We start from the raw sequence: 26,738 nt of genomic DNA, 5'->3' as shown, positions 1-26,738 counted from the left end.
GAACTTCGACCCTTGAGATCTTGAAATTGTTATCGGTAGATAGTGCTACAGGAAGTAAAGGAGTGGTTTAACCAATAGGACTTTGTTTTTATTTGGTATTGTTTTGTTAATGTTTAGTCATAATTAAATATGCGGTCTATGACCGGTGTATACGGCGGAGCACAGAGCAGATATTTTTTTATTGTCAAACTATTGTAGACGGTATCTTTGTTGGAATAATATGAAAAATCCATTAACTCAAAAATAAATTGCATTATATTTCTGTGTTTATTGATTTTGAATATTATTTCAGTGAAGATAATGTCGATAATAGTTTAACCGTAAAAATTATCTGTGCTGTGCTCCTCCTTATATGCGCCGGCCATAAGGATGATATTACGGATATGTCGTTCCCCGTACTTTCACCTCATGCTGACATGAAGGGAGATGAATTGATGTTATATTATTCGAATATCAGCTCAGGAACTTAATATATACCACAGTATATCTATTTTTAGGACGTTATCGCCGTTGTTTTATTACAATTTTAACCGACTTCAAAAAAAGGAGGTAATCAATTCAGCGTGAATTTTTTTTTACTCATAACGTTTTGAAGACTGCACGCCTTCATGGGAGGGGCTGAGGTATTGATCATCCGAAAAGTCAAAGTTACGATATATCTTATTTTATAATTATGCACAATTTACGAAAAGCAAAAAAATCAAAATCATCAAATTGATTCTATAATTTTAAAATACGAAGAAAGTTATAATAAAAAAAAAACGGGCTAGAAATGGAAAAATTGTTTTTATTCAATGCATAATATTCGATTAGACATGAGAAAACATTATATTATACAACTACATTATATCATCAAAGCTGAAGTAAATAGATAATAAAGTAAAAAATCGATTTTATTTAAATAAATTTATTAAATTACAATAACATCTACAAAATTGCATCATTCTTAGCCTTGAAGACAGCACACAGTTCGGACAAGTGTTTGTTATATTTATTCAGTGCTTTGGCTTGGCGTACGTCGACCCGTTTGTTGACATGCGCACGCGCACCCTCTGCGCCGCTCCAGGACTTGGCCGCTGACACTAACTTACTCCACGGCATCGGCCATTCGCCCCGAAGATACTAGAATACAATCATTATGTAAATTAGCAAGAATCAGACTAAAATAGCACGCAATTGTTTTTACATCTCTACCTACCTTTAAAAAGTAAATGTGATGCTGAATATGATTTGAATAATGGTTATACCTTTGTAAAATATATCAGTTTGATGATCACCTTTTACATTCTATGATCAGCCCTACTCCTAGTGACATCAATTATAATAATATTAACCTCGTAATTTATACTGTCTCACTGCTGGGCAGAAGCCTCCTTCACAACTGAGAGGGATAAGGATAGTACACCACGCTGGCCTAGTGCGGATAGATAGACTTCACATACCCTCAATATTCTGATCTCAGGTATGCAGATTTCCTCATGGAGTTTCCCTTCACCGTTAAAGCAACCCATACTTCACAAATAATACATACATAATATTTAGAAAAGTCAGGGGTGTGTGCCCTTGGGTTTAGGACCTGCAGATATCCCTCTCGGCAGTACGTTCCGCTCACAACTAGACAATCGCCGTTTCACATATTTTAGAATTGATTAAATCATCTATTAAAGTTTAATTAATTTGTCGGCCATTACTTGATCAATTGTCCCGGTACCCAGTTGTATTACGAGACGTACTGAGGTCTCGGGTTCGACGCCCAAGTTGAGCAAAGTAATGTTGGGTTTTTCTACTCAACCCGGAGTCTGGAATCTATCCCCGATGTGGCGATTACCTCGCCCTCTATAACATGAGACGACTACACAGCGAAAATTGGGTGTACCACTTACTCTGTTCACCCCTTTGGGGATAGAAAGTACCTGATCAAAAGGCTGTCGTCCGATATGGAACATGATGTATAATAATGGTGCTCTGTTCAACGGTATGTCGACGTCACAGCTCTCTTGTATCCCCAGCTCTTTGTAAATCCATTCTGAATGGAGTTGTAGATGAGTGTATATAACCTGCAATACACAGGTTAAAAATACCTTTTTAGTAGTTAATTTAATCTCCCACTTAGCTTTGGAGGAAGGAATGGAACTTGCGAAGGAGCAGGACACGAGATGAGTGAGGAGAAAAAAACAAGATGGAGTGAATTATGAGTTTAGTCACGGGAAGGCTGTCCATAGTAATTAATAGATTAGCAACAACGAATATTTATTTGATATGCTGAAATCTGACACACATATATTTTCATCTCTTTGCAATCCTATTTGATTACTTTCTATTCGAATAATAATAATAATATCAGCCCTGTATTATAATATACTTGCCCACTGCTGAGCACGGGCCTCCTCTACTACTGAGAGGGATTAGGCCTTAGTCCACCACGCTGGCGTAGTACAGATTGGTAGACTTCACACACCTTCGAAATCCCTATAGAAAACTCAGGTATGCAGGTTTCCTCACGATGTTTTCCTTCACCGTCAAAGCAAGCGATTATGATTTCGCGATAATTGTGAATTATCTATTCAAATAATAAACGCGAAATCACAAACTTATTGTAATTATAATAACAGCACAATACATGGTGACAACGCCAAGTACACGTAGATAAGGGCCTAAAATAAACATCGATGCATTTGTTCGTCCACGCACTCATTTGGTCTATTGATGGTAGGATATCTTTTATATCTGCCTGGATGTCGACCACCATGCACAATGTGTAAAAACCGTAAGCCCTTAGTAGCCCACATAAGTGTGGCACATTCCTGGGTCAGTCCGTGTATATCCAGTAAGATTCGAATAAAATCGTACCCAATGTAGCTATTTTATGGCGACATGGTAGTCTATATAGCCATTGTTATTGGAATATCAAACCGCAATATATTTTCATACTTACACGCAGACTATCCCTTCCCGGTGCCGTCATGAGGATTTGACTAGTCAGCGCCGCGGCGTCACTCGCTCTCTCTGCGTTAGCTCCCGGAACGTCACCCTACAACAATTTCAATTAGAAGATATGAGAAATACTAAAATTGAATTTTCTAGGTGTTATGAATTTTCTTGAAATTTTATAAACATCATTCTCGAATATTCCTAATCACAATTATTCTTCCCTCTAATTATTTTTGACTCAAGAATCTGTTGTCATTTTATTTCCATTCCCAAGTACCTCTTTAAAAAGGAACACTAAAGACATATATTAATTAGAGAATTTAAAATAAATAAATTCGATGTTGGAATAGCACAGACTATTTTAGCAAAGCCTCATACAGGAGTGGCAAAAAATTCTGTCTCCTAGCAACTGATGATGATTAGCTATAGAATTTACCTATGTAACTATCACACAATGCATGTGGTTAATATATTTTAATTTATTGTGCTTGTATTAACACAAGTTCCGATGGGGTTGACATGTCCTTATGGATAAAACCCCGAAATAAATATAAATAAAAAAAAACTACCTCTTGAAACAGCTCAGCGAACTCAGGGTAGTCGGCCAGCCCCAGGTCCTGCGTGGGGCGGCTGGTGGTGGCGGTGGTGGCGAGGAGCTGCAGCAGACGCGTGTGCTTGTGGTCCTCGTCCAGCGCCGTGAGGGCCTCGCCCGCACACACTGCGCATGCGCTGCTACCCTCCATGCTAGAGCTGCTAGCTAGGGATATTTTAGATTCTTACATATATTTTACCTGATATGCAATAGGATAGTTGGCTATATTTGATTCATTGTATTGTATATGTGACAGCAAATAATACGAAAAAGAAACTTTCCTGTCAAATCAGCATTAAAATTAGATAAGAAATGAGTCAGTAATACACATTTCAAATATTGCAATGCACTAGAGGAGTGTTTACATACAAGGGATATCGCTCTATCTCTTTCTTTCGGGTACATTGTAATTCAATGACGTCATGTTCTTGTATTGCAGTGTTTTCTATTTACTGACACTTATCCATTCTACGGAATTTCAAAGGGTTGTAACTTGTTGATTTTTACCGGACTTTAATCATTCTTTCTGTATTAGATTTTTAATCATATTTGAAAATTAAAGCAAAAATTAATTAAATATCCCCTACGAGATTAAAAAAGAGACCACACATTGCCTTTATGTAGAAGTTTAATCGGTTAACTTGAGCTTCGTCAACTGTTATCTCTATTTCTTACACATAGGTTCGTTACACAAATTCTTTTTCCATATCTCGATGTGTAATATTTTCTACCAATTACTGTAAGTATATATAATACAGCAAGGACGGCGAACCCTTAATGGTTAACGTGCCATGATTTATAACGAAAAAAATTGTTGCAGCCTGCCATCCAGGACCGATTTAATCCCAATGCCCCTAGCGACATTTTTTATGACCCAACTATATATTTATTTGGCATATTATTCACGTCCAAAATATTTGTTACGTACCATATCACTGGCACGTGTGCCATTAGGTCGCCATCCCTTTAATACAGCATACCACTACTATAAGTATGCTTAACGGCACAATTCTTGAGATTTTAGATTGAAATCAGCCCCGGATCTTGTAAGCCAGGGCCCGTGCCCCGGGCTGCGAATTCATAGGACGGCAAATTCACATTTGGCAGACGCATACACAACTCATCAACGCAACTTTGACTACTAAGACGTTCAGTACATTGGACATATAAATTATTTCCTGTCGGCGCCAAATGGCGGCGATGATAATGACAAAGGTAAAAATATGAATGAATCCCTCCTAGCCGAATTTCGGCCACGGCGGCCAATCTCAACGGAGATCAGCCAGGTACGCAGGAGATATTATAGTGCACAAGTGTGTGCGCAGTACACAGGTGCACTCTCTGTTCCTTCACTCTCATAGTTCGGTGAGACGGCAATCCGACATGACCGGAGAGAGATCAGGCGCAGGACCAACGGCTTTACGTGCTTTAACGTGGTCGGGGCGGCATTATCCAGATTTTGCCCCGCCTCCAAAGAATACAAGATCCGGGACTGATTGAAATATCCCGTTTAAACTTACTAGTTTGTCCAAAACCGACAATCCGCACGTGTTTGGTCTTCGACTTTGATTTCGGTGTAGTGCCATGCGGTTCACCATTAATAGATGATGCAGCTGTGAATGGAAAACGGTTTTAACGGTAACTCTTTCACTAGTGGTAGGTCTCTCATATGTGGAGTCCGACTGGGTAGGTATCATCGCATTGTGTATTCCTGCCGCTAAGCGTCAGTGTGTAGTTACTGTTGTGTTCCGGTTTGATGGACATTGTAGCCAGTGTAACTAGACATAATAAGACTTAAAATCTCATGTCTTCGTATGGCGAGCGCAGTGGAATACCAAACAATACTTTGTAATTCAATGTGTTGGATGGTGTTTCTACTGTTTATGGGCGATCGTATCGCTTACCATCAGGCGAACGACAAGCTCGTCTCGTAAGTCAAAGCAATAAAAAAATCGTCTCTTGAATTCTATCTACTTTTTATGTGGTAATAAGTAGTAAGTAGGAAAGTTGTGATAATAAATTCTTTGAATATTGCAAATACCACAAAAGAACCAAAGAACTTAAAACCTTTAACAAAATAATTTTGTGCGCATGCCGGCTACCTGTTTTTTTATTGTGATTGTAAAAGGAAACTAAATTTATAGTTTTTTTTTTTATTATTATTTAATCCAATATAAACCTACGATAAAATATCTATAATTTGAATATGACATACCTAAAGCCTCCTTAGCGGCTTCCAGCTTCGCAAACTTCTGTATCTCTTCATAGGTGATGATGACCAGCATCTGTATCAATACAGAGCCTCCCACCGGATTCACGTGGGTAGGCAGAGAGCTTTCTATTATAGTGCAAGCGTTGATGAAGGCGCGCGGTATGCAGTCCATGGTACGGAGCATGCATGTGAGACAGAGAGACATTGTCTGGGAAAAATATTATTATTACTGATGTATGTAGAGTTTACTGTGTGTTGTTGGTAATGTATGGGAGTCTCAACTCTAGCTATAATGAAACTCCAAAGATGGCACTGAATATATTATGTATTTCCAAAACTCCAGAGTACGTTTAATACACAGTGGCGAACTTAGATGGGAATAGTAACAAATCGTAAGACGTACTAACTAAACAAAGGCGCACATTGCTTTTATATGGGAGGTATGGTGTGACACAGCGTTCTCGGACAACTACGCACATGCACTTAAATAGCTGCGCAAGTGTGTGTCCCAACAATGTATTATGATTGCTGGTGGTAGGATATATTTTATATCCGCCCGGATAGCTACTGTACACAAGGTGTTAAAACCCGCCATAGTGGCCCACGTGAGTGTGTCGCGTGGGGTCAGCCTGTTATATCCAGTTCCAACAGGCCGGCATAATTGTGTTGACTGGTGAGGGGTAATCATCTCTCGTCAGTCGACATTCTATTGGATTCCATTCCACTTACCATCAGGTGCAGTGGGGTTACTTTCGCGAGCACGTACAAAAAAAAAATACGCAAATAATTTCCAGTTGAATGGTGCGTTTTGTTAAACTAATGTCATCCTCATATAAAAAAACTTCAGGTTGATATTTTATTATGAACTAGCTTCCGCTCGCAGCTTCGCCCGCGTGGATTTCGGACTTCAAAAATGGTGCCGGTCGCGAACGTTCGAGAATGTTCGTTTTACGAAGCTACTCGCTAGGTGACTCGCTAGCCTCTAGGTGCCAAGCAAGCCGCCTGCCTGTGCGTTCGCGACCTTATATATATACAGAAATAATCCTTATAGCATGATTCAGTATTCACGCATGATGGCTTATTATTAGCGTATTTCATGTATAACTTTGGTGTTTCTATACCGATTTCTATGATTCTTTTTATGGAATATTTAATAATGTTAACTTTTTTAATTAGGGATGACTGAGAGTGTTATAAACGTAAGAGTAGACAAATATAATGAGAAAGCTTCGAACTGCTAGGCTATCGGGAGTTACACGTCTTATTGTGAGTCAACCATAAAAGATAGACATATGCTGTCGTGGGATATTTTTTACATGATTTTAAGGAGAACATTTCCGTCATACATGATTTCTGTGTAGCTTTAACCATTAAGGTTGCACACGCGACGGAAGCTTAAAAAATGGAGTAACTTCTCCCGTTTTCCCAACATTTCCCTTCACTGCTCTGCTCCTATTAATTGTAGCGTGATGAAAAGTATACTATAACCAGCACAGGAGTATGATAAATAATTGTACCAAGTTTCGTTAAAATCCGTCGAGTAGTTTTTGTTTCTATAACGGTTATACAGACAGACAGACAGACAAAAATTTTACTAATTGCATTTTTGGCATCAGTATCGATCCCTAATCACCCCCTGATAGTTATTATTTTGGAAATATATTTCATGTACAGAATTGACCTCTCTACAGATTTATTATAAGTATAGATATAGATATAGAAGAAGATAATGCCTAACGCAACACCAGTAAGTTTCAATCAAAAAATACTGTTCGCATATAATATTCAAAACTAGACTTTACTACCATAATAATAGGAGTCTATTAACAAATTGTAATTTTATCATTTACAAAGATTTTTTAAAATATAGTGTACCTGATACATAGAAGCTCCACTTTGTAAAGCATTGACCAATATTGGCGGTATAAATTGCAATGCAGATCCAACCATGGCCAACAGCCCCGCCAACCACGGAGGTCGACGGTCACACCACACCTGAGATAATAATTTGAGTTTAAGATTAATCGCCATTTTCAATAAACGATCCCAATCGATTTTTTAATCCATCGCAAAAATTTACAAATCAGGACAAAGACTTAGATGCCTACAAATTACTTTTTTATTGGTTTATTTTCGGGATCAGATCAAAGATTTAGACTGTAAAGAGAAAATAAATGAGCAGAAACATTTTACCTGACGTTTATCCAAGCAAGCGGCCCAATCTCTCCCAGATATTTCAAGGGCATAGCAGAGAGTGGACTTGAACTCAGCCTTACTTCCGATACTAGCTAGAACGTAAGTGAGGGCTCCAGCTGCCCTCGCTAACTCTTGACCACCTAAAAGTATATGTAGATATATTATGAGGAAGCGATATCGTGTTATTGCAAAAACTAATAGATACGCCAAATTATTAAAGGATATATCCTTTGTCTTATTTAAAAGAAAAAAATCCATTACAGAAGATATTGAAATTGGTGCATAGAAAGAGTGAAGCGATTAAAAGGTTTTTACATATTGTAAATTTATATTATTTTTTTATATTATTTAAAAACGCTATAACTATGTCAAAAAAATTCTACGCCATCTAGCGGCATATCCTAGAACAACTTTCATATAACTTTCAATCTTTAATGAATTTCAATGTTTTACGACATCTAGCTGCATACGCTCCAACTACCGTTCCAACAAAACTAAGAAAAAAAACTATAGGTTAACATTCAAAAACTCACCATCAGAGTCCCCCTTAAACTTACAGAAACCATCAACTGTACACAGAAACCCGCCACATTTGTTGGTATCCATGCTGTACCACAGCCCATCTGCAGCCCAGCGGTGGTTGTCTACACTCATGTACCGGAGAGCACGGATTAACAGCATCCTGATGAGATGGCAGTCTCGCATCATTAGAACCTGGAATAACTTTAAGCTTGACACACTTATATACACTCGCTTTTTATCCTAGAGGTAGGCAGAAGCCCAACTAGTACACTCACTTTTTACCATGTTTATTCTATACGATAATGTGATAGGAGATGGGACAAACGCCATATCGGACACATTCTGGCCCCGAGGTGATACCAAGTTTTTCAAGCTTCTGTTTCAAGATTCGGGTACATTTTTTCGACCTGGAGATCGAGCATGACAGTCGTAGCTAAATACAGTAACGCCACCGAGGCAATGTGAACTGTAAGTTCGTAATATAAGCAGCATATTACCTTAACAACCAAAGCCCATGACGGTTGCGGTTGAGCCAATAGCACAATCAACTCTAATCCCAAAGCTGTTTTAGTTGGCAGATCTTGAGAACTCCGTACTGATGCATCATCAAATGGATTGTCAAAGAGTTTAGGACTGACAAAGGTGTACCAAGGGTATGGACTTTCTTTTTTAGTATTAGCATCTTGGTCAGCTTCGGTAAATGCCTAGAAAGCGTATTATTAGAAAGGTATTTTCCAAAAGGGGGTAGCTGGGATATAAGTAACAAATAATAAGAATAAGAAATAAAATTATTTTCCAAAAATTACACTTCTTATAAGAATTAACAACGATGTCCACACTACAGTAGGCTTGCCTGTATCGTCGACATCAAAAACAAAGTTTAAAAGGACAAACCATATACCATCTAAATTGCAATACTAATACATGAATTTGAATAAAATGAAAAAGGAAAACAAAAACAATTAATATTATTGTTTGTATGTTAAAAGTAAAATTTGCGAAATAAAATATTCATATAACAGGTAATGTTACTAGTCATATATTTGTGTTTTTTTCTTTAAATCGATCATGATAGATGTGAATTATAATTAACACCCACAAAACAAATATTCCTAGTTGCAATTTAGAGCCCTAGTCATATTTTAATTAATTATGAATATTAAAATAGAAATAAATTTTTCACCAAATACATTTCAGCAGTCACATATAATATAATCATTAAAACATATTACCTGATGTACAAAATGCAGTTCAGCACCCCTATACACAAGACATTTGAACAACTCATTGCATTTAGAGTGAACATCCCTCACATCCCTAGTTTGGTGTGAGACATCAAGACCAGCCAAGTCTGACCCATTGGTGCAGATGGAAGGTAGCAGTTGAGCCACACACTGTAGCACGTTTACTATATCATTCAGAAGGAGAGGTGTAGTTGTTTCTGTTGTTATTGTCTGGAAGAGGTACGGTTGGCGAGGCATGAAGAAACAATTCAAATAAACTTTTTTTAAATTAAACTATTTTTCGAATTTAATCGCGGTTTTTTTTTTATGTTGACCAACACCTCAAGCCCACTTAACAACGAAGGATGCAGTCTTCGAAACGTCGGGAGAAATGTAAAATATAAAAAAATCGATAAAGTCTGAAAAATAGTTTAATTTTAATGTCTTACATTCATGTAAACATAAGAAATCATTAACTTTTTTATTATGATAATTTTATATTATTTTATTCAGTGTGGTATATAAAATAGTCACATAGTATCATAAAACAAGATCTAAAATTATTTATAAAGCAATTGTTTTATTACTTTTCTGAATTGAGAACAAATTACTAACATACGTTAAAACGGAACGCCTACCTGGCAATATCTTACAGTCAAGATTGTGAGTGTTTCGTTAAGCATACCAGCGAATATTCTTTGAGCCATTCTTGGTGGCACTGTGTCCCACAAGTCTTTCCTGCTGCCTGCAATGAAATAAAGAAATGCAAGTATAGTTAAGACGAGAGCAGCTATAGCAATAGAATAGTCTTATTGATTGAACCCAAATAGGAAGCTGTTAATTTCCCTTGTATTTTGGAGTTGTGGTGATACCACCATTGTTCCCTCTAATCACAATCACACTAGAAGCAAAACTTGCTTTATGGCTATACGACATGCCTATAAGATAGTCTTATTGATTAAACCCAATAGGAAAGCTGTTAAATTCAGTTGTATTTTGGAGTGATGACACCGATCTTCCCTCTAATTACAATCACGCTAGAAGAAAAAATTGTAGCCTAAATTTTTTTATTAGCTATATATGGTAACATTAAAAAGTTTTCGTTCAGACGCTCCAATTCAATTTATTTTATACTGCTGTGAAGTAAATTAAAAGTGGGTTCGCAAAACAAGCTATTTTAAGCCTTGAACGCTATATAAAACATTTTTTAGAAACACATTTTCATACAGTCTGGATCGCGAACAAAAGCTGGTATGTAATCCAGAGAAAACGTACCGTTCATATACAGCCACCATCCTTGTATAGAGGGCGTGCCGGCGGCGTGTGCGCAGCGCGTCTGCCCGTCGATCGGCCGTCCGCCCGAGTCTTGCAGTATGTATAGAGACAGCACGCGGTTGTGCAAGTCCAATACTCGCTCACCTACAGCCTCCGCCATTGTCACGTAGCGTTTGTAACATGCCTGGAAAATATTTATATGTATTAAGACTTAACCTGATGACATGGGTTAAACCTATATTATTATATATTAGCTACAGGTGTCTAAGAAGTTATGATCTAAATTGCAAACATTCCATCCTTAATCAAGTATGTTATAAGCCACAGTTTCACATACTCCCCATGATTTACATAATATTATTATAATTGTAATTAAAAATTGTTAATAGATAATAAAAAATATAGTTATTAAATAACCAGTAATGTTGATAACACTTATCTTACTTCTTATTTATATTATAAAAGCGAACATTTTTAAAAATGTTTGGTGGTTTGTTAGAAGTAAATGCAGAAACAACTTAATGGATTTGAATGTAATTTAGCACACGGGTAGCCCTTGTCCTGTATTAAAACATCTTATGCTCACATGGGAATAAATGGAATTCTTAAATCTGATTTTTATATAGATGGCGCTGCCGTCGTCGCAATGTCAAGACTTTTGTAGCGGGAAAACTTTTCATGCAAGCGAAGCCGCGCGAAACACCTAGTGTACCTGCTGTACAACTCTACCTGCAACAAAGAGTGCCGCTCGTGGTTGCCCATGTCTTCAACATGCTGCACGTAGCAATAAAGGCTGTTTTTCAATAACGCAGCGGCACCTAACGCAGCCGTCAGTACCGGCAGGTCAGCATGATCCAGTGCCTCTTGCACTAACATGTGGAGGTGTTCTGTAGGGGTAAAGGTTTTGTTGTTATTTGGAAGGCCAGGGTAATTTTATTGACCATTGGGATTTGCAATAGCATTTGTGATAGTCCTCATAGTTAATTTGCACTGTATTTACTATTAGGTACCCATAGATTTCAAGAACAGAGAAAATTTTAATTCCTAGAAAATAACAGAATATTCTTGGTAATTTAAAACGAATAATTTAAGACATGCCATTTATTTTTATTATGCACTACTAATGACTAAAAAATTTATAAACAGATGTCAAAATTTCATGATATTTCTAATTTAAATAGAAATAATGAATGTTAATAAGCGACGATAGTCTAGTTGGGTATGGAACGGTCTGCCGACACGAATGTCCGCAGGTTCAAATCCCAAGGGCACACACCTCTGACTTTTCTAAAAAATCATGTGTGTATTCTTTATGAATTTATCGTACGCTTTAACGGTAAAGGAAAACATCGTGAGGAAACCTGCACATCTGAGAAATTCTCTATAGGAATTTCGAAGATGTGTGAAGTCTACCAATCCGCACTAGGCCAGCGTGGTGGACTAAGGCCTAATCCCTCTCAGTAGTAGAGGAGGCCCGTGCTCAGCAGTGGGCAAGTATATAATACAGGGCTGATATTATTATTATTATTATGAATGTTATTTTTTCAAACAAAGTTATGATGGTAGGTACTATAATTTTCTAAACCCACCTAATAAGGAGTCACTAGATTTGATAGCCAGTTGCACAAATTTATCAGGATCTGAGGTCTTTGCCACTCCCCCTTCAGTCTTCTCATCTTCTTCAGTACCCACAAACATTCCTGAGCCTTGTCTAAAAATAATTTGTTCATGAACCATCTAGCTATACACAATCAATGAAATAAAAATACAGAATATATTTGTTTTATCAATGTTAAATTACTTAAAAGCTATGGAAAATTCCTCTTCAAGCCACAGAACTATTTTGACAGCTGCAAATGAAGCATTTCTGGGGAAATCAAGTCTACCACCAACCACACCACGGCACACTGTCTCCGATAGCACTGTTTGGTTTTTCTGGAAATATTATTTTAACAATCTTAATAATCTATAATAATTGTGTAATTATGTATTGTGTAGTTATGTCCCCCCCGTGACCATGAAGGCTGCAAAGTCTTCGAAACGTCGGGAGAAAATAAAATACCAGCACTGCGATAGAATCCGAAAATTAGTTTAATTTCAATGTCTAACATTCGCGTAAACATAATAAATCATTATGTAATTATGTTTTCTTGATATTTAGTTTAATAAACTCACCTGATAGTATTCCAAATCTCTTTGCAGCAGAATCGGAATGCGATCCATAATATTGCCATCTTCAATAACTTCCATATTTAAAAAATAAAAAACAAAAAAGGATGTAAACTATTTACTTAAAAAATAAATAACAAAATTACACTAAGCTATGTGAGCACTTGGCAAAATCTACTTTGATTGTTACGATTTTTTCAATTTCCTCTTGCAATAGTTTGTGCAGGGCCACTCCGTCGTGTTTGTAGACCCAATAGCCTCCGTCTTTAAGTACTAAGTCGTACCGTTTTGGTCCGGATACAGGGGAACTAAGCCAGATCTGTTTGTTAGGGGTTTGTCGATTGATTACGTATGTTCCGTGTGAATTCAGGGCTACTGTTAACACACCATCCTGGAATTGTAATTATGTAATATTTAGTTCATTGATATGCCCAAAGGTCTCAAAAGCATTTTGTACACATGTCTATTTTATTATTTTTTATTTTTTAAACATAGTTTCAATTCCTTATTAACATGCCAGTATTTACTACTCGGTACTACTAAACACACGGAAGCTGAACTTTTTTAAGTACATATTCAGTCTTATGTCAATTTTTGCTTTTTAACATGGATAGGATACTAAATAGACTAAGGCTGTTAAACTGTTATTATCTAATTGATAAATATTTTATTATTTACACTCAATTTACCAATATCTAGAAACTATTTTTGCAGTGATGCTAATAAAAGTAATCATTTTAAAGTTATGTATACTAATTTGTGTATGCCTTGCCATCAAAATTCGGAACTAGATAATATAATAAAATATCTCAATATTATTTAGAACTATTCTGATTACGATAAAATAAGCTTTTAACTTACACTGTATGTTACGTCAGCCCCTTTTAAATTGGGCGCCGCTTCGACCAATTCTTCAAAATAATCACAAAGAGATTCTAACGTCTCACTGCAGATTTCTTCGAAAACCGCCGGATCAACGTGTTCAGAAGACTGGGGAGTGGAGGAAAAACTTCTAGCAATAGGCAAAACACTGGTAGTTGGTTTTGAAATTTCACTGAAGGCAAATTGGCGCAGAGCTATTGGAGTAAAACTATTGATCTGTCGCCGCGCCAGCCACCGGCTGGTACGCAAGATATTCCTTAGCATTTTGTTAAAACTAAACGGTTTCCAGGTTACTTTTTTGTTGACATTGGTTTACAAAAGACAGCTGATGAACTGACAATCATTGACAATTAATGACATTTTAAAACGTCATGGTTGAGAATTTATGAACGATACAATAATTGTAATAATTTATCCATAAATGTTAACCTAATTCTTCCAAGATGGTAAAAAGCTAAATTTTGTAATAAATCATTATACTATTTTATGTTCTTTGCTGATTAAATAAAATTTAAATGTAATATTTAAAATGCAGCGCCATCTATTAGTCTTTAACATGAAATAAACCACCGTCGAAATGAACTAGTTCTGTGCATATTTAATTTTTTCTCAGATGGCGCCCTGTTCAATTTTGTGTATCTACTCTATCTAGTGTTTTAAAAATTATCTCCATGCATGATTCATCATTCACGTGCTCTTTCCGTAAATGTGCAATAACAATTTGAACCTGCCATAACCGTGTTCGATCCGGGACATAAAATGTTACCACTTTTGGAAAACTGTGAAATATTTATTTATATTTGAATACTTACTTAACTACTATTATAAAATGACTTATGGGTTTTGAATTGATTCTCAGGATCAGTGAATTAGCATAAATCTACCTACTTAGTACCTCGACGTATTATAAAATTAATGATATGATTAGTTATTTGGAAAGCTCAGTCATATAATAACACGTATGAAAAAACCAATGACGTACTGCAAGTATCTATAAACAACATGATAAATTTATGTGTTGTTAAATCTTTTCTCAGTAATCTTGGTTGAGCAGACTTCCGCGTAATTTGAATATACATGAATAAATTATTTTTGAAATTAATAAGGTGATACAGGATAGTTGTGGTCACTTTATAGATACAAAACGTACCTACGTATGTGAAAGAAGCCATTGGAACTTTAATAGCTCATAAATAATATAATTAATATGTTTTATCAATTTTAAATGTTTACTTAAAAGCTATAGAAATGTCCTATCATGCTGGTGATATTATATATTTTATAGCCATCTGAATAGCGACCACGGTACATAAAGTGTATGGCCGTACCCGCCATAGTGGCCCGTGTAAATGTTTCGGGCTCTGGGATCAGCCTGTTTATATCTAGTTCCAACAGGCCAGCAAAATTGTGTCGACTGTCGAGGGGTAATCATCTCTCGTCAGTCAACATGCTAATAGACCTTACTCCACTTACCATCAGGTGCAGTTGAGTCACTTTGCCTTGCACGCATAAAAAAAACAACGAATTTGTTGAAACATAAACCTGAATATGTAATCTTAATTCACAAAAATAATGACTGGAAATTTTAATAGGCCATAATTTAGCCCTGTGTTAATGTCGGTTTATTTCCTTACTTCCGCCTAACTGCAGTAACTTGTTTACAAGGAACTTGTTTGGAGATTGTATCGTAAAACCGCACCTTCTTCGTATGACTAATTGTTTTGGTACATTTTGCGTCTCATTTTTACATATACATACTAATAATTATACAATCAAACTGTATATCTACATTTACTTATTCTTGTACTTATATACTAAATTTGTATATACTTGAAAGGTTATGTAGAGGCGAAACATGTACACCCACTTTTTACTAAGACTTTCCACTGTGTCAATAGATAGTAGGCCTTGTATATTGCCATTACGCTGTAGAAATGCTCTCTGTATTGTATCATTATTAGGTATGAAAGATGCCCACGATTCTGATTGCTGGTAAGTTTGAGACTTACGCTGTTCTCTGGGTAAGTAGAGCGAAAGAGTATCATTTTCTTTTGTTCTTCACGGTTCATTGATTCCATGGGTTCCAGGTTCCTATTATTTTTAAGTATCTACTTTACTGTTACATGAGCCGTAAACTCATCGCATGATATAGTAATCTGAAATTGACACATCCACGCCTTTTTATCCCTGAAAGGATAGGCAGAGGCATAACTGGTGTCTACTTTCCGTCGTGTATATTCTGTCCAATTGAGTGATAGGGGCCGAGCCTGTCGGCATAAGTTTCAGACTGAGCTGACATTCAATAAAAAAACGCAATACTTAGCACTTGGTCCGATCTGGAAATCGAAGCCAAGACTTCAGCACTAAAAAAATAAACTGAATTTCTTTTGACATAAAGACGAAATGCTATAATTGCTTAAATAAAACTAAAAAAGGACTTTGAATTCCTTTTGACAAAATGACAAAATGCTATAATTGATAATATAAAACTAAAAAAGGACTTTGAATTCCTTTTGACAAAATGACAAAATGCTATAATTGATAATATAAAACTAAAAAAGGACTTTGAATTCCTTCTGACAAAATAACGAAATGCTATAATTGCTAAAATAAAACTAAAAAGTACTCTAAAATTCCTTTTGTCAAAATGACAATGTAGGTAATTAGTATTCAAAAAGCATCAACGGCTTTAGGAAATACAAATATAACCTTTAAACAAATTAACCGAGTATAACTTTCGGATTTGTTATTGTTTCAAACAAGGCCATCTACATTTGGGAAGAAGTGACATAAGGAAGCAAAGGCAGTGATTCATTCATCCCACTATTTTATTTATAGGGTATAAGGCCTTTGACCATCTGAAGGTAATCACGAATGTGTCTCCGGTTTTACCTATTTTCTCAGTTTGTGGAAAGATACCGTCAAGTTTCTGAGAAAACCACAAATGGTGTTGACGTTTTTCGCACCTTTACATTGCAGTAATTTAATGCTGTTTATTAATACCTTATGAATATGTATTGTATAATACCTTTATTTATAGATGCACGTTTGGCTTGAATAAATCTTTTTTATTAATAAAATTTAAACAGCGTTTCATTCTCTTTAGTTATTACTGTTTTCAGGGATCGAGTATGGTCCTATATGATCAATACTAAGTGTGTTTGTATAAGTATTTTTAATACAAGTATATCATGAGACGAACAAGTCGCTTACCTGATGGTAATAATCACGACTGCCCATAAATAGTAACTATGCAGAAATTTAATAACAAAGCACTGCATTACAATCAGTTGAAGTTCTCGTCACCTTAAGACATAATAATACCGCTTCACAATAATATTGATCAGCCCCGTATTATATATCGTCCCAATGCTGGGCACAGGCCTTCTCCACTATTGAGTGCGTAACAGAGGTGTTTGTCCGTGGGATTTGAATCTGCACCTGCAACCTGATTACTCTGTGGTATTATGATTGGCGCCGTAATAAAAGAATTAAACTTCTATACAAACATTATATATTTCTTCATATATTGGGTATAACAGTAACCCCTTAACTTAATATGTAACACATTAACTAACTTAAGCAATATGAATCACGTATGCCAAGATACGGATGTTTTTCATATAAAAAGTAACGTGTGTTTATAAGGTTCATAATACTTTTTTTTGTACTCTCATTAATACCCAAATACCCAAGGGACCATTAGGGAACAAAAGAACACCTGCCTGCTATTATTATTATTATTTCTAACCTCTCTTATTGTAAGAATAGCTGATAATATTGTATTAAAGTTGTCGTAAGTAAGTTATTTATTAGCATTTTGACTTTTAAAAGTCTTTTAAAAGTCAAAATGCTAATAAAAAAAGTAGTTTTCACTAAAGTTAAAATCGTGTCTAAAATCATTCGAAATCGTCTTCACAATTAAAAACAGAATAAAATACATCCGCACGTACAGAAATATGTAGCACAACTAAAAGATATAAGTTGAACGACAACTTCAACACAATATTATCAGCTATTCTTACAATAAGAGAGGTTAGAAATAATAATAATAATAGCAGGCAGATGTTCTTTTGTTCCCTAATGGTCCCTTGGGTATTTGGGTATTAATGAGAGTACAAAAAAAAGTATTATGAACCTTATAAACACACGTTCTGATGACGTTGCAATGGACATTGCTTAACATTGAATTTCTTAACATTTTCGCTTATAACTTTTTATTTATAGTTCTACGACAAAAGTTACTAGACCAAAGTTGTAGAGAATTTAATTTGCAACAAAAAATGTGTATACATTTTTTTGTCAGATAAATAGTTTAAGAGATACATCGTAAAAACCATTTCAACCCCTATTTTCAAGATGGCGGCCGTGGGACAAGGGTGGCGACCCCACAAACTTGGTTTTAGTTTAACACTGACCCCCCTACACTTCAAAAAAATAAAATTGCGTCCTCTAAAAAACGCAAGGTAAGGCCTAAAAAATATATCATATCAATGGACTATTACAGTAATATTGCTAATACATCAGAATAACACATAGGCTACAATTTACAATGATTGTGTGTAATTTGGTCATAATATTACGACACATATCAAATAAGTCGGAAAAAGAATATCCCGAAAATCTCCTTCACGTGGGCGAAGCCGCGAGCAAAAGCTAGTCTATTATAATTCTTTTATTAACATCAACAGACTGTCTCTAGGACCATTAGATTTATATTTTATTATTAAGGTAAGGTTTATTAATAGAAACAATACCAGAAGATTAAGCTTTACAAAGTACTTTTAGCGTTATCTGCGCAGAACAATCGTTTACATTTAATGTACTAACAAAGTTGTTGGCAGTAAATAGAATACAAATGTGTGATTAGTTCTAAAAGTTTATCATTTTTGTTATTTAAATCTATACAACATGCGACGAGTCACCTGTGAAAGGTGAGGTTCTATTTCAATAGAAAATACTTAGAATGTAAATGTTATTTCGTTGTTTTAAATTTTTATTTAGGTTGTCTAAGTATCAAAGTGTGCGATTAAGAATAAAACGAATATACTTAAATGACTATAACTCATGTTGATGTACAGTTAGTGACAAAAGTTGAATAAATTCAAAATTTCAATTCGTCTCTAAGATTTTATGTCCTTATCAACTATCGTTTCTTATTCACTAAAATGAACTTCAATGGGTTTGGATAAAGAGATTTTTCGATTGAAATCAATGTGTGGCAGCGGACAATCTGATTTTGAATTAATATTGATTAAAAGATATATTTATTTTTTAACACGTAGTTATCTACTTTTAAATTTTCGCACAAATAATTAATATTTATGATCGCATGTTTCGATTCTGAGTAACTGTTCCAATACAGTAAGTATTTTATAGAAATTATAAGACATAAGATAATTTGTATTCACTATACGACTAAGCATGTGATAGATTCATGTTATTTTATATATTTTGCACACCATTTCAAACGCCTGGAAGCGTTTTACTGGATTAAAACACGTTATTTACTGCACATATTACTAAGGGTCGTATAAATAAATAAAACTCAGTGTCGCTCTCAAGTGCGATATAAGATGAGAGTCTGTCAGAGGCATCTTAAGATAGTCGCTAATTAATAAACCCATATTAGAAACCTCAAATGACTTTTTAAGTCATAATATATAACAAATTTTAACAGCTTAGTTTTGGTGATGTCCCGTCGACCCAGCTGAGAACAAGCTCTTAAATTGCATCTTAAGCTTGATTTATTAAATAGTTCAATACATAAAAGTCTTACTTATAAACTTGTTTGAACGTTAAGAGATGATTAAAAATTGCTTAAATGGCTGTCAAAAACATTACTGGTTTCCTAGTTTAAACCTTATTAAGAGGCAAGATGGTGGGTTTTGACGTACAGCTGATCGAGTAAATTTGTGTTTTAAGTAAGCAAAGCTTTGCGATTTTTTTATAAGTAAGATTATTGTGTCTATTTGAAATTTGACTCAACGTTGAGATTGATATTGTATTATTTACTTTTTGTGTAGTGTTATACAGGCTTCGCACGCACTATACAATAAAACGCGTCCATTCTCGCCAATAGACTCTCGTGTACTGACGTGTTGCGCTCAAGAAAGTGAACTATATATGTATTGTTTCTGTATGTTGTTTAGTGTAATGTTAAATTAATTTTAGAGGTTTTCCTCAGCTCGAGCTAAGCTGGGTATACTGAGCGTCCGCCCCGAGACCGTCAGGGAAAGGGTGGCCCAGTTTCCCTTTAAGTGAAAACGGAATCCCCTAGAACTTTACTTATTATTTTTGTTGTGTGGATGGGTTATATAATAATATAAAATGTGTATACAAGTATAATTATATCACAAACAAATATATTAATTACTACGGCCCTTAGAGTGGTTTATCATAATGTTAATTTACATGTTTAGATCTTATGAGAATAACTATCGGTTCTATCAGTAATTAAACATTTTGAAAAAATATATTGTACCCGTACCACAATGGGATGAGAGCTAGAGGATACTGGAAAGACATTGTACTTTGGACCTATCTCGAGTCTAATAATGTGGTCCGACCGCATTGACCTTTATAATCCTGTCGCAACACAACTGCTCCATATTTCAACAACGGATAAGGCAATCAATACATTTAAGCAAATTGTTTGCTACATTAGTACCGAATAGATTCTACATCCACGGTTTAAAGAATAATTAACTTAGGTGATATTTTTCTATGACACTAAGTTTCATACATCTAAATCAGCACATGTTTCTGTTTTTTTTTTTAAACTAGTTAATTTTTTTCGAAATAGATGTCGCTTAAGTCGATCAGCCTTTCAACCTTCAACATTAGTTAGTGTATTCAAAGAAATAGTTAGGTATTCCAATATCAACTGAGATGTTTTCAATAAACAATCTCAAAATAAACCAATCAACATGTCATTTGTATTGTTATTGTATTGATTGGTCCATTGTCACGATGAATTGTTTGTTGAAAATGGCGGTTAGTAAGTACTTGGTGCTTTTATTGCTTTTCTAATACTATAAACAAATAGTATCACATTAATATTACTCAAGAATGAAGTATGTTCTAGATAATCTGCTTCGTATTACTAGAAAAGACCTATCTCTCTACTAAATATTTTAAATTTAGAATAGATCATTTTCATAATACATTATTCAATTACTTTAGTTTGCCATAACGTTTATTTTTTAATTTGTGTTTTTTTTTATAGCCGCAAGGTAAAAGAGTTAGGTCTAGTAAATAAAAACGGTATGTTAACAAAAGAAAAATATGCATTGTAATTAATTTAGCTCTCAAACGGTTTAAAATAATTTCATATCGTTTGATTTTGTTATCCTTATAAAATTGTTTGATGAAATTCATCCATATTTATGGACTAGAAAAAATATTATTTTCTTTGGAATATTGGTATTATCGTTAGGGATTATTAGTTTTTTTGGAAAAAAAATTAAAACTTTTTGAATTATTACTTTAGTTATTGGCTAGTCAATTATAATTAAAGTATTTTTTTATAATTAAATAAAATCCTTAATTATTTACACAAAAATATTTTGTTATTTAATATACTATCGAAGTCCAAAGAATATGGTTCACACATGTATTCAAATCAAAGTCAAGGTAAACTAAAAGGTTACATCTCCGATGATAATTTATGTGTCTAGACACGTAATATTCATTTCTACATTAAGTATATTTATACTTTATAGTATACTTACATATACTTTTTAATATACTTATACTACACGTGATTTTTAAGGCAAGTTTTTAAATTAACAGATAGTCGTATTTGTTTTAATTATATGACACGTTTAGAATATTGACTGGCCCAAAATTTCTCGCCAAAGAACAGTTATGCCATCATGTTCAAAATCGAATAATGTAAATCATAACATTCTATCTCTAAACAATGCACGTAATTTAACTTTACCAGGTTGAAGTCATCTTGTAACAACTTGTTACCCTTTGAGAGACTGCGACACCTGTTATGACTAAGTCTGGTAAAGTTAAATTGCGTGTGTCCAAAATTTGTGGAGAGATACGTATGCCTCTCAGTTATGTGCATTTTATTTACCTTTTATGTGTAAGAATACTGTGTTATTTTTTGTTTATGGATTAAAAAAGAAATAGTCACGCACTGCTCTTGGTTTGACATCCCATTGGACTTAGGGTGCAAGACTCTGTGCAGCTTGAATCATCAGAGATGGCGCCATCTTCCCTGTAAACCGAATACCAAATCAGTCTGCTACTGATGGATATATGTTGCATCCATCCAGATATCAACCACAGTACAATAAAATAAATAAAATACTTTATTTATCACGTAGGCGAACAAAGTTGCACTTATGATACGTCAAAACAAAGAATAAGAATAATTATTATTTCTATACAACTATTAAAATTACTTATATAACTATGGAGATTTTAAATTAGGGATAAAGTTTATACAAAAGACAAGGTACAAACCGAAGTAACCAGCTCGGACTGGACACAAGGTGTTACCACCCTTTATAGTGGCCCAAGTGATTTTCGCGTTCCGGGAGCATTGTGTGTATATCCAATAGGCCGGCATAATAGGGTACCGGACTCATTTTTGTTCTTTACTGTTATCAAATATTTACGTTATATAAATCATAAAACAGAAGGAATTATTAAAATCCGGTAAAAAATCAACAAGTTATAAGTCTTTGAATTTCGCTGAAAGGGGTAAGTAATAAGAAACAGAAAAGAGGCGCAATATCCACATGTGACGCCATCGGGAATTACTACGCGTGCGAAAGAAAGAGATGAAGCGATATCTTCACAACGCCCCCACTTCTGCACATTGCAATATTTTAAATATGAATTACTGACTCATTTTTTAACCAATTTTAATTCAGTTTTCGCAGGAGGGTTTCTTTTTCGTATTAATAACAATTACATATAGAATAATGTATAAAATCAAGCATAGGACGGTCCCCTATTATGTCGACTGGTGAGGGATAATCATCTCTCGTCCATGGACACTATTCGAACCCCATTTCGGCTAGCATTAGGTGAACTTAGGTCACATGTGTGAGAGTCCGCCTGGGTAGGTACCACCGCAATGTCAATTTCTGCCGCCAAACACTGTCACAGTGCTGTTGTGTTCCGGTTTGAAGGACATTGTAGCCAATATAACTACATGTGTCAGGATGGCTAGCGTAGTATTACCAACATTACTTTGTGTTTCAAGGTGTTGGATAGTGTTTTTACTGGACGTATCACTTACCATCAAGTGAGCGGAACGCTCGTCTAGAACGAACGCTCATTCAAAGCAATAAAAAAGTAGAAACATTGCCATGTCCGTTCCAAAATATCTGAGAATCAAATTCGTGACCTTTACAAGTTAGTTATACCGCGTCCATCGTATATCAATGTAGTTTCTCTTACTATTTTTCCTGTCACAGAAACAAGATTATATAATGTCACCATTTGTTTTATTTACTTATTACTTATTTATTCTATTTAACCACTTAATACTGCAAGATTTTACCGCTTTATATAATTCAATATCCTATTGACATTAACAAAAAAATGATTTTGTTTGATAAATTCTCTCGTTTTAGAAATTCAACGCGAAGCTCGAGATCTTTCGAAATTAAGTCAATGTGGAAGCACTCTGCGTCATTCAGGGAACATAGAATCTTAATGAAACATGCGAACACGGAACATAGGGCGTGTTCTATACAATATATTCCTGATTATGGAATCTAGATTCTAAATCCATGACAAATGAGGTGATGTTATCATGATATTAAAAATCATGTAAGATCAATCGCTTAGTAACAGCTACATGTCGCTTAAAATAAAACTATTTTATGGTATTTATCACGGGTTTTTATATTAGAAATTTCTCCCGACATTTCGAAGAATTTAAGCCTTCGTGGGCACGTGGATACGTACAATAGTTTTATTTTAATGTCTAACATTCACGTAAACATAAAAAATCATTATAATATATGTCGCTTAGAAAAAATGATATTATTTAAAGTAACCTTGATATTCACAAATGGCATTTCGTCGTCGCCTTTAAAATCTCTTTATTTGAATACTTCATGTATTGCATAATAATTTGTCTGAGGAAGATCCAAAAACTATTGGTAGTGGAGCCACACCAATGATTCCTTCGTCTAATGGTCTAGAATTTGATTCCCAGATTTCAAAACATTTTGTGTGGGTCTTGCCACCATGATTTTTTGGAACTGGATCTGCCAGAAAGCGTTCATATCTAGCAAGCGGCTGCTGATGAAACTTAATCCAAATCATTTTTAAAAAATAAGTCCCTAAAAAGTGTGTTGCAAAGATGAAGTAAAAGTGGCGGTCCCAAAGCAATTGTTTTATTTACCTGGCTATATGTAATATTGCATTAACACTCGTTGATTTTAACCTTAGTGTGGCCCCAGCATTGGAGGATAAAACTGACAGTAACTTTGGCAATATGGACTCCGTTACACAAAGTTTGCGACCGATTGGAAGTTTCATTGCTTTTTTATGCTTATTGACGATAAATAGCAAACTTTTTTAGATCAATTCTTATTGGATTTATCGTTTCATTGTAAAAAATTGGAATGAAGTTTGGCAGTCTTTGAAATCAATTTGACTATAAACTATTTGTGTTCAATACAATTTTATTGCAATTCTACGATCTAATCATAGTTTTGTTTCTATATATTATTTGTTTTTGTGATTTGTATCTGAGTTATTTGTTGTATGTTATAAGGGGGTAAACGAGCATATGGTTTACCTGATGGTAAGTCATTGGTGATGTCTCATCCTCTCCCAGTGGCCGTTCTAAGCTGAGGTTCATAACGCAGTAGTATGCCAATTCCTGTCTTGCTATTTGATTAATTTCGTTCCGGGATAAAGACAAATTAATATTCTCTGCGGCTCGCCAAGCTTCACCGCTCGATGTCATAAAATGCGGACCTCCTCCTCGTCCTCCTCCACCTCGATCCTGGGTTAGGGCTGCCACCACCTAAATTGCCGACGCCGGATAAACACGGCAAAAATCCCGGACATTTGGGCGAAATATGATATTTTCCCCGGACAGCTCTGAAAAAAAAAAAAATTCCAACGCGCGGGGGCACATGTTGGGGCGTTCGATCGTCAACTATTTGCCATGCCTTCTTGAATGCGGGTTATTATTAATGAATTTTGAATAAACATTTATTTCAATTTATCGCTTATCTATAAAGAAAAATGGAATTCCTCTGACAATAAAAGTGTCAGTAACAACCCTTATTAAAGTCAAATCCGGGGAATTCCACACGGATGGCAGCCCTAACCCTGGCTTATAGGAGTTGTAGTGGTAGGTGTAAATACGGGATAGTCTCTAACCCGTCAGTAGGTTGCCCTCAACATAGTCACTTAAATAAAAGTTTGCATACATCTGAAAAAAAAAAAGCGGCGATAGCCTAGTTGGGTGTGGAACGGATTGCCAAGACGAATGTCCGCAGGTTCAAATCCCAAGGTCACACACCTCTGACTTTTCTAAAATCGTGTGTGTATTCTTTGTGAATTTATCGTTCGCTTTAACGGTGAAGGAAAATATCGTGAGGAAACCTGCACACCTGAGAAGTTCTCTATAGGAATTTCGAAGATGTGTGAAGTCTACCAATCCGCACTAGGCCAGCGTGGTGGACTAAGGCCTAATCCCTCTCAGTAGTATAGGAGACCCGTGCTCAGCAGTGGGCAAGTATATAATACGCGGCTGATATTATTATTATTATATATACGTCTGAAGCGATAACCCGAAAGACCTGATAAGTCGACTCCTGTCAAGCTATCAGCCGTACGTTTAGTTAAAAAAATGCCCATGTGGCATTAATCTCAACCTTTCAAGCAGACGAAATACGAGCGAACTGAGTACTAGTACATACATCTTGACCAATCGCTTCACGACAAAGTATGTTACACTTAATTACTATTACGATAAATATCATTTCCTGAGCCATTATATACGTCCGTATTTCCCATAACAGAACCCAAACAGAACAGTAATAGGAAGTAAAATCATGACATTGCCGAAGACTGCCGACAGCCGCCGATCGCCGGAAGGCCGGACGTAAAAAATGCAACCGATACGCTAGTTGGTGATGTTTGTTTTGCAAAGGCTGGGCCGACCAGGAAGCTATTGGAAAACTTTTGTGTCTTATTTTAAAGATCACGCTGAGGCGTTTGCATAAACCATTTTTTTTAAAATTGTTTAGTAATAATGTTCAAATAAGTAGCCCATGATTTGTCAGTCACAATGTACTACGGCTTGTGTGAAGTTATTTGCTTATACTATTTATATCTGCTAATTATTAATGAATAAAAAGAAGTTATTGTATCGTATTTTATATACATATAATTTAAAAATTAAGCAACATTGTATTTAATTAAATTTATTTATTAAGAAATAAAAGTCATGTTGTTTTCATATTTTTAATTACAGATAAATAAAAATCTCTTAGTAATTAATAGTTACAAATTACAATAGAGGCTGGTTAAAGCTTTAAATGGCGGTTTACATAAAATACAGATGTTTCGAGAGTCCAATTATTAAAATTATACATTTTAATAAGACAGAAAATCGCTCAGCAGCGTCACGACTCATGCGAACTCCTACAACTGGTTTAAATGTTAATTTACGATTATATAATGTCCGGCAAATAACTTGAGCACACTACCGCATACTAAGGGTTTTTTTCTACGAAAG

General features: G+C 35.2%; 2 protein-coding genes across 2 annotated transcripts; both read right to left on the bottom strand.

Annotated features, from left to right (window-relative positions):
- Positions 1–770: 770 nt before the first annotated feature.
- Positions 771–13,228, bottom strand: LOC115449099. The gene is made up of 17 exons (XM_030176814.2): positions 13,127–13,228; positions 12,753–12,886; positions 12,541–12,662; positions 11,681–11,838; positions 10,952–11,135; positions 10,315–10,421; positions 9,686–9,907; positions 8,951–9,157; positions 8,465–8,645; positions 7,929–8,071; positions 7,611–7,730; positions 5,739–5,943; positions 5,044–5,136; positions 3,501–3,688; positions 2,936–3,031; positions 1,914–2,057; positions 771–1,122 (listed from the first exon to the last, which is right to left on the bottom strand). Exons 1-17 carry the CDS (start codon positions 13,199–13,201, stop codon positions 928–930), a joined length of 2,574 nt encoding a protein of 857 aa, XP_030032674.1. The 5' UTR covers positions 13,202–13,228; the 3' UTR covers positions 771–927.
- LOC115449100 (frataxin homolog, mitochondrial) lies at positions 13,127–14,345 on the bottom strand. Its single transcript, XM_030176815.2, has 2 exons — positions 13,982–14,345; positions 13,127–13,511 (listed from the first exon to the last, which is right to left on the bottom strand). Exons 1-2 carry the CDS (start codon positions 14,264–14,266, stop codon positions 13,263–13,265), a joined length of 534 nt encoding a protein of 177 aa, XP_030032675.1. The 5' UTR covers positions 14,267–14,345; the 3' UTR covers positions 13,127–13,262.
- Positions 14,346–26,738: the final 12,393 nt, after the last annotated feature.

Source organism: Manduca sexta, chromosome 20, assembly GCF_014839805.1.
Source record: "Manduca sexta isolate Smith_Timp_Sample1 chromosome 20, JHU_Msex_v1.0, whole genome shotgun sequence".
Taxonomy (NCBI): Eukaryota; Metazoa; Arthropoda; class Insecta; order Lepidoptera; family Sphingidae; genus Manduca; species Manduca sexta.
This window is presented reverse-complemented; position numbering and strand designations above follow the sequence as displayed.

What these genes read in the sequence shown, in the direction of transcription:
- LOC115449099 (XM_030176814.2), bottom strand. Translation starts at nt 13,201, where the DNA reads ATGGAAGTTATTGAAGATGGCAATATTATGGATCGCATTCCGATTCTG. An exon ending in GTGGAGCTTCTATGTATCAG is followed by an intron (nt 5,944 to 7,610) that starts GTACACTATATT and finishes TATTTTTCCCAG; the next exon opens with ACAATGTCTCTCTGTCTCAC. An exon ending in TCGCTGAGCTGTTTCAAGAG is followed by an intron (nt 3,032 to 3,500) that starts GTAGTTTTTTTT and finishes AAATTGTTGTAG; the next exon opens with GGTGACGTTCCGGGAGCTAA.
- LOC115449100 (XM_030176815.2), bottom strand. Translation starts at nt 14,266, where the DNA reads ATGCTAAGGAATATCTTGCGTACCAGCCGGTGGCTGGCGCGGCGACAG. An exon ending in GGGCTGACGTAACATACAGT is followed by an intron (nt 13,512 to 13,981) that starts GTAAGTTAAAAG and finishes TTACAATTCCAG; the next exon opens with GATGGTGTGTTAACAGTAGC.